This window comes from Teleopsis dalmanni, chromosome 1 (genome assembly GCF_002237135.1).
Source record: "Teleopsis dalmanni isolate 2A chromosome 1, ASM223713v2, whole genome shotgun sequence".
In the NCBI taxonomy this organism is placed as follows: domain Eukaryota; kingdom Metazoa; phylum Arthropoda; class Insecta; order Diptera; family Diopsidae; genus Teleopsis; species Teleopsis dalmanni.
Window position 1 is genome coordinate 78,983,141 of NC_051846.1, and position 14,857 is coordinate 78,997,997.

The 14,857-nt window shown below is 25.5% G+C and overlaps 1 protein-coding gene across 1 annotated transcript; it reads right to left on the reverse strand.

The window, feature by feature from the left end:
• Window positions 1-10,114: 10,114 nt before the first annotated feature.
• LOC119673492 lies at window positions 10,115-10,487 on the reverse strand. The gene has a single exon (XM_038084782.1). The coding sequence runs from the start codon at window positions 10,465-10,467 to the stop codon at window positions 10,234-10,236; it is 234 nt and encodes a 77-aa protein (XP_037940710.1). The 5' UTR covers window positions 10,468-10,487; the 3' UTR covers window positions 10,115-10,233.
• Between the last annotated feature and the right edge of the window lie 4,370 nt (window positions 10,488-14,857).

Here is a 14,857-nt window from a genome sequence, read left to right on the forward strand (position 1 = left end):
TCAACACATGAAATTTCATTCAAAACACAAAATTTCAAACAAACTCGTTGTTCAACTGAATTTTTCATAGTAAAAATCGCTATATGCACTTGAGGTAGTCTCACATTAACAGCTGCTGTAAACAGATGGCGCTCAAGTTTGTACCATATGTCAAGAAAGGCCAACAAACAAAAAAACAAAAAAAAAATTTTTGATCTATTACTTAGGGAGCAGTTAACAAAATACAGGTACTTTTTGAGCAGAAGGTATATCTATTTTTTCCACTAACAGATATGTTATCTATAAAATAGATACTGTCCATTATTTTACTACTTTTTTATCATATCACACTTATTTAAAAAATACTATAATAAATTTTTATTTCATAAAATATGTGAATGAAATTCAAATAATACAGTCTTTGCTTTTTAAAAAACATTTTAAAAGTTTTTTAGTGTACTATATAGTAAATGTAGAGCTATAAAACTAAATAATATAAAACGCAACAGCGATAGCAATATTCTTAATAAATCCCAAATTATATACAAAATGCAGTTTTAACTGTATTTAACTTAACATTCAGTATAAAATTCTAAAATAATATTATAATAACTGAATAATATTTAGTTTTATTTTTATATCATAAAAATACCGGATTTTTTATCTGATTTCCTTCAACACTAGAAAACATTATATAAACAAACAGATTCAGACTGTAAAAAGAGTTTTAATTTTTTCATGTCATATAAATTCATTTATATATATGTAAACAGTATCAACTGTTTAAATTATTTAAGAGATACTCAGTCAATTATCTTCAAAATACAAAAGACCACATCATTTATAGGGTCATAGATATAATCTTTTAAAGATAAGTCCCATAGGTCCATGTTTATCAAGAAAAAAATTTAAAATTTTTTCCCGAGATGTGTGTACTCTTTTTTTTTTATTAGAGGTGTTCATTCAAAATATTTCAGATAAATTGGAGTTGATGAGGTCAATAGGCCTCCCGTTTTTAAAAAAATGGTCCATTTCTATGCTTAATATAAATATTATAAAAAAAGATTATTTAGTTTTATGTTGTTCCTTAAAATCTTTATATATTTATATATAATTTATTATAATCCTTTATATATTTAGGATGCAAGTAGTGAATACTAGTAGTATTCAAACTAACAAATGAGTTTATATTAAAATAGGGTTTCTGATATAGGAAATATTTTATATTTCACTCTCACATAAAATTGGCATATCTACATATAAATTATATGTACATGCATATATATATAGACAAATATATGTATATTAATTAATATGCATACATAAAAATTAAAAACCGATATATATATACACTATGTAAACACATGTATATATACATTATAATTTCGCATATAATTTAAAAAATGTTTTTATACGTAGGAAGCCACATATAATTTCTGTTATAAATCACCTTCACCGTATATATATATTCTTTTCAACACAATTACCAATAAATGCACATAGAAATGGCAAAATTGTAGCTCATAATTTACACTCAAAAATAATCGAAAAAATTATAATTGCAAAAGAAACGAAATTAATGTCATTGAAAAATTACTCATTTAATTAATTGGTATAAACATTATGCTATTAAAAATTATGTTTAATAATAAATAATCAGCATGTATTAATCACTTAGGGATTATTGTCTTTGTTGTCTTATTCAGAATGTTTAGATAACCAAGTATAATAGGCTTTGCTGTGCCAAAATATTGAAAGTCGACTATTTTTCGCTCCTGTTTTTATCAGTGCAAAACGTGAGCGCATCATTCGCTCTAGAGTTTTTTGTAAGAGTAACTATCTGTGACTTTTATTAAATTGCAGTTGTATAGTGGCCTATAAATAAACACCCCCACGATTGTCTTACAAATTTTATGAGATAGCTTTTTTTAAGCTCCTATGAGGTAACTTTGTATATATAAAATATATATACAAAGTCGTATATAAAAATTAATGAACTGTCAAACTGTAAACACTATCGCTTAGAAAACAGATTTTATTATTATATCCCTGCCTTTGCTTTCCAGTCATTTTTGTCCTGTCATAATCGCTTTGATAGCTAAGTGGCTTTCTATATACCGTCATCATATAGTTTACAGTAGCCATTTTAACTTGAACAATTTTCAAAAGAGAAAAGAGAGAAGTAATTTTAAATTATAATTATTTGCTTACTGGAAGAGAATAAAATAGAATGAACAGAAGATATTCAGCCTTTCGATTGATATTAAAAATACCTTAGTATTTTCTTTCTGGTCCAAACCAAAGCCAAATATTAAAAAAGAAGACTACAATTTATTTACTTCTATACAGATGCAGGGTTAGGGTAATATCGTTTAACGAGTTATGTTTAAAAGTTTTATTTTTGTTGTAAGAACTGACCATTCTATGAATAGTTTTTATAAATTTTATTATTAATTCATAGAAAAGTTCAAAAAGTTGTTTTTAATAACTAACTTCTCAATAGGACAAGGACTGAGTAAGCTTTTAGAACAAAAATAAATATAAAAACTTCAACTCGCGACCACTGTTATTAGTATTGATGATATGATGATGATGCATTACTGATTGAGGTTTTCTTAATTGTAACTGACTAATTGTATTATTTATTTACCTTTCTGAATTTGATCACGCGTTTAATCTACAGTTTTCAGTTGCTTTCCATAACAACTGATTTTATTATCATTATGACTAAAAGAAAACCTTAAAAATTCTCCAGTTATCAATGCCTTGAGCTCAATATTTATGAGGTTAAATATAACTGCAGTTAGCTCAAAATTTGTCCTCTCTTCTAGATTTGAACTATATTGCTTAATGAGTCCGTCTTAGAATATTTGAATAAATACTATTGGATAAGTCGTCTTTCACATCTTATTTTTTACAGAAGCTTTTTGATGCTCTATGAATCAATCCAATTTTTTGGGAAGTTGTTATTATAAGATGTTATTCCATCACAATTTAAAGTAAGAATTAAAACTTGATAGTTTTTGTATATGACTTTCCAAATCAATTTCTAACATTTGCTTAATCCTTTACTTCGTTACAATCATGTACTCTAAACATGTTGATTTATTTTTTAATTATAAAAGATATTAAAAAATATTAAAAAAATCTTATTTCCAGTTATAATTAAATGAAAATAATGAAATTACAATAATAAAAAAATTGATTTTTTTGAGTGTAATAATTTTTCAATTCAACTATCACAATCAACTATCACGCACATATTTGAAAAAATGAACTAAGAATTTTACATATATTAAAATAAAAAGTTCTTAAAACCAAACAAAACTGTCTTTCGTAACCAATATAGAACTTTCGTAGATTTGTTGCAATTCTATATTGTTTCACAGTATCTAAAATAAACTAACTTTCGTACACTTAAAAACTACCCGGATTAGATTTCAAATACAACAAAAAAAAAAATAAAATTAAAATACAAAAACAAAAACAAAAATCGTGTGAGTTTGTTCTGTACTTGAATGCATATCCTGCAGGTAACCGATGTCGATTTGGAAGTAAGCGCAGCTACTGGAAGAAGTCCATCGTCGGACTCTGGGCTGGGAATGACAGTAACGGATATAAAAAATCGGTACTAAACCAAAAAATTTCTTCTAACCGTTTTTCATTTACATTGCATTAAAGAAAACATTGAATGCACTACTTTATGTAAAGTTAATTTCACATATTTTTTCAGTTTATTTTCTTAAATTACAAACTTTTATATATTTTCTCGTGTATAATTTTATGTAAAATAAAAAACAAAAATTTCACAAACAATAAACAGACCCGCGCAACAATTGCCCTATCGCCCAATGTCCGCTGGACCAATATTGCATCGTTCACATTTCCATCATCAACCAGCGTCACATGTGACTCATTCACATCCACAGCATAGTCATCATTCAGCATTGCGTCATATCGGTGGCTCACAGAGTCGTTTAGGGGCAGCAGGCCTAGGCAACAAGTATAGCGTTAGCATCAATAATACGCCAATTAAAATACAACATCAGCAACAATCACAGCAATTTTACGCTGCCGGAAGTGATTTTCTAAATAGAAACTGTGCAGTAACGCCAGCAGCAAATAATTTGGGACCAAACCAAAGTAACAAAGATAATCAGCATCAGGTGATGAACTCTAAACTATAGTTAAATAAATGTATATAAATATTTTAACGATGACAAGCTTCTCTACTCTGTCACTGTCCTCCTTAAACTTTCTTTCCGCCACTCTGTATCACTTTAAGTGCTTTAAGTTGATTTAAGTTGAATTTCCTTCTCAATAAATTGCATAGATAGATCATTGCACATTTTTATCTGTAATTTTTATTATAATTTGTCTAAAACTATATTTTCTGTTCTCTTGCATATTTAGTAGATATAAATATTTTTTATAATTAAATATTATATCTATAAAAAATTGACATTCGAAGCTAATTACGGATTTTAAGGATTTTAGCTCTTAAATTAGGATCGTAGTGTCGCCAAAACGGTGCGTTTTAGACTTTCTACATATGTGTGTGTATAGTTCGTAGCGCTGAATGTGTGTGAGTGCCGGACTGTTCCTATATATATTGTGTCTTATTTTTGCATTTATTATTTTTATTTTATTTATATATTATTTTTTTCAAAAAATTTGTAAATTCTTTTAAATAAATGTTGTGTTTCCTTGTGATTGGCTATTGTAATTCTTAATTATACAAAATTACTATATATTAAAATTAACTAAAAATTTATAAAACTAAGTTTAAATACTACAAAATTGGTAATTAATTTTTTGAACAAATTTAAAACCCACATTTGGTTATGTTTGTCTTTTTATTTTTGGTTCATTTGGTTCGTTCCTCTACGCAATACTTTTGACAAAATAGGAATACGGCTGTGATGACCCTAGGTCCCGAAGAGGCAGCGAAACCCAAATTCCACATTCGGAATATGAACAAGATACGGTGAGTTAAGTTGATGAATAGAACACCTTTTTATAGTAGTTTACATAAATTTTATATACTATGCGTATAATATATAAAGTATCATTAGTCTAAACAATATATGACTTTATTTATATGGTAAATATAATATTTAGACACAATGTATAATAAATTCTTTAGGTATTGTAATATACCTATTCCAAAACAGTTATATGTATTTTTGATAAAACGTTATATTTACATTTCTACACTCAGAAAAATAATTGGGTTGATTTAACTATATTCTGACTAAATTTCAGATCAAAATATTCTTATTCGACGCATCATGTTAGTTCATATTACATGTTGGTTACATGTTGGTATCTAACAAAATGATCACATCAATTTAACTTCTATATGGTTCGAGTACATTTTTCTGAGTGTATACTAAGGAAATGATCAGGTCAATTTAACTTGTATGTATTTCGAGTATAGTTTTCTGAGTCTATACTCGATTTTCTCATGAAGGATAACATAAAATAATTTATTTATAAAACATTAAGAATGAATATTCTTGTCCTTCTTAAAGTTTTAGGTATTATTTAAAATAAATAACACTTTTCTTTAATAATATCTTGTGGGATCATATATTACTAACTTATATATGTCAACATGTTTAATGTTTCTTGATGTATCTTTACTAAGGTTTAAATTTCAATCTCAATTCTAAATCAATACAAATATAAATTCAAATTAATAAATTTAATAGGCTACATAAAAACCTAATTTAACAAATTATTTACAGAAAATTTTAAACTGAAGTATTTATAGGATTATTTTTCACTCTACAATAATAATTAAGTTGTAAAATTTGACTGAACACATCTTGTCCTCATTAATTTTTTACAATAGGATTGATGCATGTCTTTGCTATTACTTTGCTTTTAAAGTAATAATTAGAATAAAACATTAGTAGAGTTAGTTAATGTTACATTCATTCTTCACTTAATCTAAATCTTTCGTTGGACTTGTTCTTCGAAACAAGTCCTATCCTATAGGATATAGTTATCTGCAACATAGAACTATATAAAATTTTCTTCTTCAGAAATGAAGAATATTTCTTCTTTTACAGAACGATTTTCTAAAATATTCAGTAAAATATATTACCAAATTACACTCCAGATAAAAACCATAACTATATAGAAACAGACACAGTTAAAGGTATATCTTAAGCTGGGTGTTTTGAACTAGATGAATTTTATTACCAAATAAGAATTTTAGAGATATTTTTTTTAAAAATTTGTGAGATTATTTCAGTTTCTACAGAATACACTATTATCTTCATTGTCATCTTCATTGTAAGTTACACGAAGAGTTAAATGAAAGAGTAAAACTGTGATGGATAACACATAGAATGTACTTAGATGCCGTTTTAATCATTTTATGCTCCTACATACACAGGGATTCGGTACTATATAAATTCCTTATTCATAACTAAGTAAAATTTATTTTCCTTAAGAATTGCGTAGTTTTTCAAAGTCCACTCCTCTAGGAAAAATTTTTTTAGCGTACAAATCATACATCATCTGGAAATTAGGGTTATTAGTTTTTTTTTCTTTTTAGCATTGGCTGCGAAGATTTGCATTTTAGAAATCAAAATCTGTGTTTGAGATTACATATCAAGCATAAGCTCCATATCAGTTTATTGACAGTCAGCTATATTTAGGCTTGGAGAATGTGATATTTCACATTAATATATCATAGATTTATAGTTGCTATTTGCTATATAAAAACCTATAGAAGATCTTATGTTGTTCATGGTTTTATATTCATATATATATATATATATCTAGAGTTTGTTTAAAGTTAGATTTATTAATTCTTTGAGTACGCCATTTTATAACTTAAACAATTTATTTGAAATTTACTAGTTTCATTTAGTTAATCTCATTAACCGTAAATCAATTATTGACCAATTTGTGCCTAGCCATACCAGATAGACGTGTAAAATCTATAAAGATTTAGATAAAGATAAAGTAGGTATTTTTGGAATTTATATAAATACTTAATTGGAACTAAAATCTAAATTCTGTGGTTCTTCTACACAGAACCGTGAAAATTATTAATTCTACTGCTATATATTGTAGTTGTTGTATTTGTCGCTATAACAAAATTATTTAAGAACTAATATACTGATAATATACCGAAAGTCCATATTGGTATTTTCAAAAAGAAAGAAAAAAATGATTGATAGAATAAATAGGAAGTCTATTACTTGAGCAGCTTGAAAACACATTTCTAAAGTCTATTTATTTTCCAAATCCACATTGTTCTGTTTTATAAGATCTGTGGATTACCAATTATTTATGTGCTTTGTCAAAATATTTCGAATTTAGCAGGATTAGGTGAAGTTGATCAAGTAATGATAAACTAATATGTTCTTGCTATTTTATGACGTGCCTGTACTTCTAGGACTTATTAATCTACATTCATTCTAATTTAGAAGTTCCGCTGTTTTTAGTCCAAAATTGTGGTTAATAATTAATTTATACTGAAGCTGAAGTCTTTATTTAAATCAATATTTCACAAGGTATAATTCATCAATTCATACTGACTATATTTTATAAAAAGATGTATGCTTTCATATATCTAATTAAAAAATAGTTAAATAAATATTCTACAGCACATTTTGTAATTTAATAAGACTTAATAACATTTAATTAAATGTTAATGTTTAAATGCTAAGTTTTTTGTTTTGTTTGTAACTTGTTTTTTGTTTTTTAAGCTTGTTTTTTGTGATCGTTACTTGTAAAAATGTTAAATATTTTTGATTCTAATTGTTTTGAATAAGAGTTCTTTAATGGTAAATTATCTAAGTGTACACAATTTTTTAACAGTAATTTATTAATTTACCAATTACTTAAGTTTATTTAAAATAAGTATTATTAATTACAAGTATAATTATACAATATGAGTCACGAGTGAAGATTTCTCGAAATATTATGTATCATAAGAGTAAGTACTATAATAAGAAGAGTGAATATATATATGCAAAATCTTTCTATTTAAAATACTAAAAAATTAGAAAATGATTCTTTGGAAAAAGAAACTAATAAATGTATAATGTGGTAACCAAGAAAAAGAGTAATGTAGTAATCCTTAACCTATAAATCTTAAAACGACTTCCATTTCAATATATACATAAACCTTCTTTAGAAGTTAAGTATATTATTCATGACAGTTTCCTAAAAAAATAATGCTGTTTTCTAAACTTATAAGAAAACAAGGCATAAATATCATACTAAACAACTTAGATAAAAAAAGATATTCAATAAAAATTATAGGGAATTTTTTAAGGTTAAAAGTAAAATAAATCGTAATATCTAAATCTAATTTAAAAAAAATATATATATAAGTTTCACATACTGATCGCTTTGGATATCACTTTATACGATTTTTTAAACACAACTTTCTACACCACTTCTCCAATACTTAAATGGATCCTCTCTCAAAAACTGTATTGTGAACAATTAATTATAGTAATTTACATTATAATTTTAAATTCAATTTAACGAAAATTCCGAATATGACATCAAATGCTAAAAAATTTTATTAATTCGTACTTGACGACAAATGCGGACGTGATCCGTCCTCACGTCTGAGTGAGGAGCTACCAGCCAACCCGATCAGCGGCTTGCTGTCGTCCATTGATAGTACCGAGAGCACTCTAATATATGGTCACCTTGTCCTTCCACCGAAAATACGGACATCCTCTACCGCGTTTTCCATCTGCGAATACCAAATGAAACACCTTTCTAGCCATCGCACTTTCTTCCATTTTCACGACATGACCAAACCAGCGAAGCCGCTGAATTTGTATGCACTTCACCATGTTAATGTCGCAGTATAGCTCATACAGCTCACTGTCCCATCTAATTCTATACTAGTTGCCAACTTCTTCTCATCACTGTTGGTAATGTCGAAGCTTCAGCACCATACAGCAGGACAGGCATGATAAGAGATTTGTAGAGCGTGATTTTTGTTTGTCGATAGAGGACTTTATTTCTCAATTGCCTACTTAGCCCGAAGTAACATCTGTTGGCAAGAGTGTTTTTTCATTGAATCAGACGTCATTTTTGGTGTTTATGTTGGTTCCTAAATAAACAAAGTTTTCTTAAGACACTCAGGATATTTGTTTGTTGAAAGAATGTACTTTGTTTGGTTCTCGTTTACCACAAGATCCATTTGCTTCGCTAGTTTAATCAATTCAGAAACTAAATTTAATTATGAAATGAGCTCGGCTCACAAGTTTCATTATCCGATTCTAGTTATGACTGCTTTAAAAGCTTTAATAATGATTAAATCTTTAAGTAAGTTTTAAAATCTTAAAACTCAACAATTTCTATATAGAGTTAATATGGTATCTTCAGAGTCCAATGGATGGCGCATAGTCAAACAGATTAACCTAAACTAACCTTTGTTGTTGTTGTTGTTTTACTGTGGGTTCTATCAGTACGTGACAAACTTATAGTTCTTCGCACGTACGGGAAATTCGTTAGTTGTATAGAATCACAGATAGTGGATAATGTTAATGAGAAGTTTCGGGATATATGTATTTAAAAGATTAGCTGTTTTTGTCTGGTAAGTTATCTGATTCTGTTTTCGAATATGTAGCATTTTTACAGTTGTTATTGTATTATATTTTTTCATTATCATATAAATGTAGATCAGTATTAGTATTACAAACATATAACAGTGCATTAAATACACTTCTGTGATTGTGATGAAATCTTTCAACTCACAATGACATAATTTTGTTAACTAGTCACAGAATTGATTACCATAGGTCATATACTTTTATGACCTATTTATGCGCAATTAGCTTATTAAAATTTGATTCCATACAATTCCAAAAGAATTGTATATTTTTCTAACATTTTAAATTTAATTATTAATTTCTAATGGAATTTTACAAATTCTATCATATATGCACAATATGTAAATTATTTGTAAATATATTTTCTTATTGGTCAAATTCACATTGGTAGTAGAACATTGATTATTACGTATATAATGTACGCACTAATTTTATATAGAAGACTTTCTTCCTACTAATGTAATAAAAAAAACTCGCTTTACATTTGTTAATTAAAAATATTTTTATTTCGAAAATAAGATAGCTTAAAATTATTTTACATGCATAAAAGTGAAGTTTACATCGGTAAAATTTAAAATTTAGTATTTAAAATGTGCACCCCAATACTTAAAGAATTTAGTTAGTTAACCCTTAGAAATCGCGTCTTATCGTATTACATTTTATTATGTAAGGACGATCGAAAATCTTCACTGCTACCGGATGAAAACTTCCTTTGTAGTGCGGCAGCTATCCCCATTTCATTTGTAGGTAAATTATAATCATTATAATCACGTGGAGGTGTGAATGGACGTGAAAAACGATGCCAACTATTTGGTGGACTACTGTTGGGTTCATATTTCGGGCGAGGGATACGCAGTTGTTTAATTTCCATTAAGTAGGAATCCATATTTAACAAATTATTGCTTCTAAAAAGAAAATACAAATGGAAAAATAATTAAATGATATTTATAGACATATATAATTAGACTTTTATAAATATATTTATTATAATTATACACATTCATATAGATGTGCACATATTTATATAGTTTTATATAAGTTATATGTAATGTTCAAGCTGTTCAAATGCATATGAATTCGAACATAAAATTTTCGAATTCGAAATGTTTAAATTTGTTTTCGATCTCTATTTGCATAACATATTGTATAATTTTGTATAACAGTAACTGCTTTGTCACTAAATGATGTTCAAAAATGTTCTAAAATGTTGCACAAATTATTCAAAACTCAAAATGCTGGAATGTTCGCATATTACGAATATTATTTGCAGGTCTACTTTTTATACTTTCACTACATAGGCTAAATTTTGGCTAATTTGTTGCATAAACTTCCTTTTTTTTATGTGAAGAAATAGAGTATTCAATAAATAAATGACATCATATATTATATTTATTATTTTTAAATTTTATTTAAAAAAACTTTATCTTTAAATTTTAAATTATTAAGTTATATCTTTCTGTTTTTGTTTAGTAATGTTGTCAACTTATTACTTATTTCTATCTTAAAACAAAAATGTATACTGTAGTACAAGATAAATAAATAAATCATTATTTAAAAATAGAACAGTACAACTTTCAAATTTTTAAAAATGTTATTATTAAAATTATATGATTTAATAAGTGATAATTAAGCAATTTTTACACTCTTACTAAAATATTCCACTGTGAAAAATAATGACTGGTACAAGCTTAGACTTGATAATTAAATTAATATCTTTTAATTGAATAGTCCGATATATATAGCTTTTTTTTATATCCAAGTTTTACATTAAGTTTTGTTTAATAATATACATATATATATAAATTCATATACAATACAAAGTATTTTTAATAAAAATACATTTTGTATGAAATTACAAAAAAAAATTTCATACAAATTTTGTATGAAATTTGGCAAGTATGAGTTATATCAAAGAGTATATAAAGATGTTTATATACTCTTTGGTTAGATTTTATTTTTAAAAATAAGAGTTATTCTTGATTTTTATGTTTATAAGACAAAAATAACAGTTATTTGTGCGTTTTAAAATAAAAAACAGGGTGTAAGAGTTATTTCTGCTTGGAAAAAATAAAAGTCACATAAAATAATTATTTTTGATGAATATAATATGCAGCAAATTTAATTATTATTTTATGAGTTTTATTTTAAAAGGCATATATATAAGAAGCATGCATAATATTAAGAATGAAAGTTATTAGAATGATGACTTCCTACTTAAATATGAGTTTAGACAACTTTTTGTTCCCGATTTTTTTCTCAAAATTTTTTCTTTGAAATAAAAGTTATTTTCGGTATTTGTTTTTTATTTGTTAGTTACAATTTATTAAAGAGTAATATATTTTGACAATCATCAAAATTTTAATTTTAGTGTATATCACATATACACTTCATATTTTAATTTTATATATACGTACATATATAATACATAATATAATATATATAATATATATATAATACATTAATTTTACTGACTAATTAACATCTGAAAAGACCACAGTACTTTTACAACGTATAATTTATACTATTTAGATAGCATTATTTTAATTAATATGAAAGTTAAGGAAATAGTTAAATATGTTTAATAAAATAACTTGAATTAAATTTAATTAAAAAAAATCAAGAAATAAATAAAATTAAGTCATAATTAAGTCTGTTAAACGACATAACATAAACTTAATTAATTGTTGCAAAATTTGCACAAAAGAATACTGGCACGACTGCAAACATCCAGGCAAATTGAGTTGATTGTTCAGATGGAAAGTGAAAGTACATTTTCCAACAAAACAGCAAACAAGAAAATAAAATGTTATATATTTGTGTATATTAAAGTATAATAGAAAATAAAAAAATAAATAAATAAATAAAGAATTATAGTAAAATGGGGAAAAAGAAAAGCAAACGCTAACCATGCACATGCGCAATCTCGTTGCATTTTGTAAAAATTTTATTAAAAATGAAATGAAGCAAGAAATGGAGTTGCCACAATTTTTGTTTAATTTTAATTTCATTGCTGCAACTCATTGCGGCGGAAAATACGTTGTTGCAACTCCGCAGTTTTCCGGTATTGAAATTATGTTGTTATATACCGCTTTGCCCCCACAACAAAAGAGTTGTGTATTTTTTCACACTACAAATTCAAGCAAATTTAGTATTAAACCAAGCCAGGCGTCGCCGCACACAAGTTCATTGAAACTGAAATAAAAATTATGAAATGTGGAAGCTTAGACTTTGCTTTCAAGCTGTTAACTTGCCTGTGTCGTTCGATTAAATGTACATAAAATACATATTCTATCTTGACATGCAAGTATCTGTATAGTAAATAAAATAGTCAAGTAGAACACCGACAACTGAAAGGGTCACTAAGCAAATGTTTAGCAATCAACAGAAAGTAGACACTTAAAATTTTTACCCAAAATAGAGGTCGCCTACCTACTGGCACAATACGAGTAATTGTGCAACGCCATGAACAGCATAAGCAATTGAACCATTTGACCAGTGGACCTTCTTGCCTTACCCCACTCCTTGTCCCTGCCATGACCAACTTGACACAATTCTAAATACCTGTTTTACAACGTCGTGTCGCAGTGTAAAATCTCTAAACTTTACGAGTAGTATTTAGAAAAACGTCTAGCATTAATAGCCAACTTAGTTGCGTATCTTACTTTTCTCAAAAGTAAGACTCAAAACTGGGTCGATAGAGAAATGTACTGAAAACGTTCAGATGTTATATGTGTGCATTCAAATGTAAACTTTTTTGATGTGTCTAAAGTACAAATGGAAAGTAAATGGAGTTTCCAAGTGAATGTTGTTTTATGTTTGAGCAACAGTTGGTCTTTCGGTTAGTTTTTCGGTTGAACGTCAAGATGGCAACAAAACCGAACCATAGCTCTGCCAAAGCAACAAAAACAAAATAAGGAAGTAACAGACTTTACGCCCACCTACTGAACGCCGTGGTTTTACTGTTAACATAAAAATTAATTTATTTTGTTTGTATTGCAAATGCGTCTTTACGACTTACTCCGCAGTTTGGCATTGTGTAAAAAAGATTAAAAATTATTACTTAATTTAGAAAAATTTGTTGTGACCTTATTTAATAGTAGAAATATCTCAAAAAGATCTGAGATTATTGTCTTTGAACAATGAAAACTTTCATTTCATGAGTAACAAATGTTATTTTTTTTTTAAACATTTTATTTTATTTTTTTTTTGTTTGATGATAAATAGAAATTTATTACTTAATTATTATTATAAGTTATACCAGTAAAATTTTTCTATTATATTAAAAAAGAATGTTAAAAAAAGTTTTATTTAGAAGATTGAACACAACAGAAGATTGAAAGAACGACACTTTCAAGAAGTTTTTAATAAAATATTAAAAATATGAAATATTTATGGAAAGCGATTTTTTACATATTGTTTATATTTGTACATATTGGTTAATTTAGTTAAACACAAATATTAGTATTAATAATAATAATTAGTAATAAATAATAATAAAATAATAATAAATAATAATAAAATAATAATAAATAATAATAAAATAATAATAAAATAAGAATAAAATAATAATAAAATAATAATAAAATAATAATAAAATAATAATACAATAATAATAAAATAATAATACAATAATAATAAAATAATAATAAATAATAATTGTGTTTGTCCTTTATTTCTTTCTTTGCTATTCAAAATCCCTCTAAATTTAATAAAATAATGATAAATAATAATAAAATAATAATAAAATAATAATAAATAATGATAAAATAATAATAAATAATAATAAAATAATAATAAATAATAATTGTGTTTGTTCTTTATTTCTTTCTTTGCTATTCAAAATCCCTCTAAATTTAATAAAATAATAATAAATAATAATAAAATAATAATAAAATAATAATAAAATAATAATAAATAATGATAAAATAATAATAAAGTAATAATAAAATAATAATAAATAATAATAAAATAATAATAAAATAATAATAAATAATGATAAAATAATAATAAATAATAATAAAATAATAATAAATAATAATTGTGTTTGTTCTTTATTTCTTTCTTTGCTATTCAAAATCCCTCTAAATTTAATAAAATAATAATAAATAATAATAAAATAATAATAATAAATAATAATAAAATAATAATAAAATAATAATAAAATAATAATAAATAATAATAAATAATAAAAAATAATAATAAAATAATAATAAAATAATGATAAAATAATAATAAATAATAATAAAATAATAATAAATAATAACAAAATAATAATA